Source organism: Mycetomoellerius zeteki, unplaced genomic scaffold (genome assembly GCF_001594055.1).
Source record: "Mycetomoellerius zeteki isolate Tzet28-1 unplaced genomic scaffold, Tzet1.0 scaffold113, whole genome shotgun sequence".
NCBI lineage: Eukaryota > Metazoa > Arthropoda > Insecta > Hymenoptera > Formicidae > Mycetomoellerius > Mycetomoellerius zeteki.
Genome location: NW_017256051.1, coordinates 847,199 through 848,421, shown reverse-complemented (window position 1 = coordinate 848,421; position 1,223 = coordinate 847,199). Strand labels below are relative to the sequence as shown.

The following is a 1,223-nucleotide window of genomic DNA, read 5'->3' as shown; positions in this document are numbered from 1 at the left end:
ACGATATTGCTGCATGGATTTATTTATTATGTTTTTAAGAGTGAAATTGCAAAATTCGACTCTTTAATAGCTAGGCTTCGTAGCTTCGTAAAATATAAGCCAAAACGAGTTTCATAGCACAATATTTTTTTCTAAAAGACAATATATTGTAATAAAAGTTTGATAGAGTGCAGATATGTAACTGCACCGCAAATGAGGGGTAAATGAGTCGGATTGTCATTTCTATCGACCCTTAAAAATGCGTAAAAAAATCTCTGAATGTCAATTGAAGGAATTCTAGAAAATATTTAAAGTGGAGAATACTTTGAACGTTGTAAACGACGCGCTCGCGACATCACGATCACGTGAATGAATACGAATGAGTACGAAGTTACGAACCGCAAACGTCTGGCGTTTGCGCTTTGTATCAGTTCCACGATATCACGCGATTGCGTGTCTCGCGATTCGTGGCGGTCACGTGATAATAAATAGTCGGACGTTCGGTTTCTGCAAACAGAATTTGAGGAATTGTGTCGGATCCAATCTCGCATAAAGTAGAGACGTTCATATCACATGTAACCATATCAGACGACCCTAACCGTTACCGACGACTGGGATCGCTCCCCATCACGACAAAGACACATTCACGCACAAATATACGACGTGCGCGCGCGCGCGAAGATGGTCGGGAATTGGTCAAGTTTAAATCGGCGCGGTTTTCAATTGGTCGAGAACCTGCTACGCGCCCGGAGTCCACATATAAAGAATTTCGTAAATCAACGACGCCTCGCAGATACTTGTAGTCTTCCATATAGTCGAGGCTATCATCTCTCTACCACGCGTTGCATTCCGGAACAAGTAAGTGATTTTGAGTAATTATTATAACAGCTAGAGTTTTAGTTAATACTGTTTTGGAACGCAGCCCGGTTTTGTAATCGTAACTTTCGTGTAACTTTTGATGGCTCGAGAATGAACGTTACGATGTGCTCTTCTAGCTTTGATTGCATTTGATTAACATTTCGCCAGTGCCGTAGCTGAGCTGATTGAAGTGGGAGGATCAGAGGGAACGGGATGAAGAAGAGCGACAATTTATATTAAATCCCTATAAGCGCATATTATTTAATATTAAATAATATTTTAGGCATATTGTCAGAATATTAAATATAACATTTTAATAATATTTTACTAAAATTATATAATATTAAATAATATTCCTGAAATATTAATGGATGGTTATATGTCCA

The 1,223-nt window shown here is 38.6% G+C and overlaps 1 protein-coding gene across 1 annotated transcript in view; it reads left to right on the top strand.

Annotated features, from left to right (window-relative positions):
- Positions 1 to 379: 379 nt before the first annotated feature.
- Positions 380 to 1,223, top strand: part of Shmt (serine hydroxymethyl transferase) — an 8,626-nt gene continuing 7,782 nt past the window's right edge. The window contains exon 1 of the mRNA XM_018455198.1: positions 380 to 837. Coding sequence (XP_018310700.1) covers positions 661 to 837 — 177 coding nt within the window. The 5' untranslated portion in view covers positions 380 to 660. The remainder of the gene's footprint in view (positions 838 to 1,223) is intronic.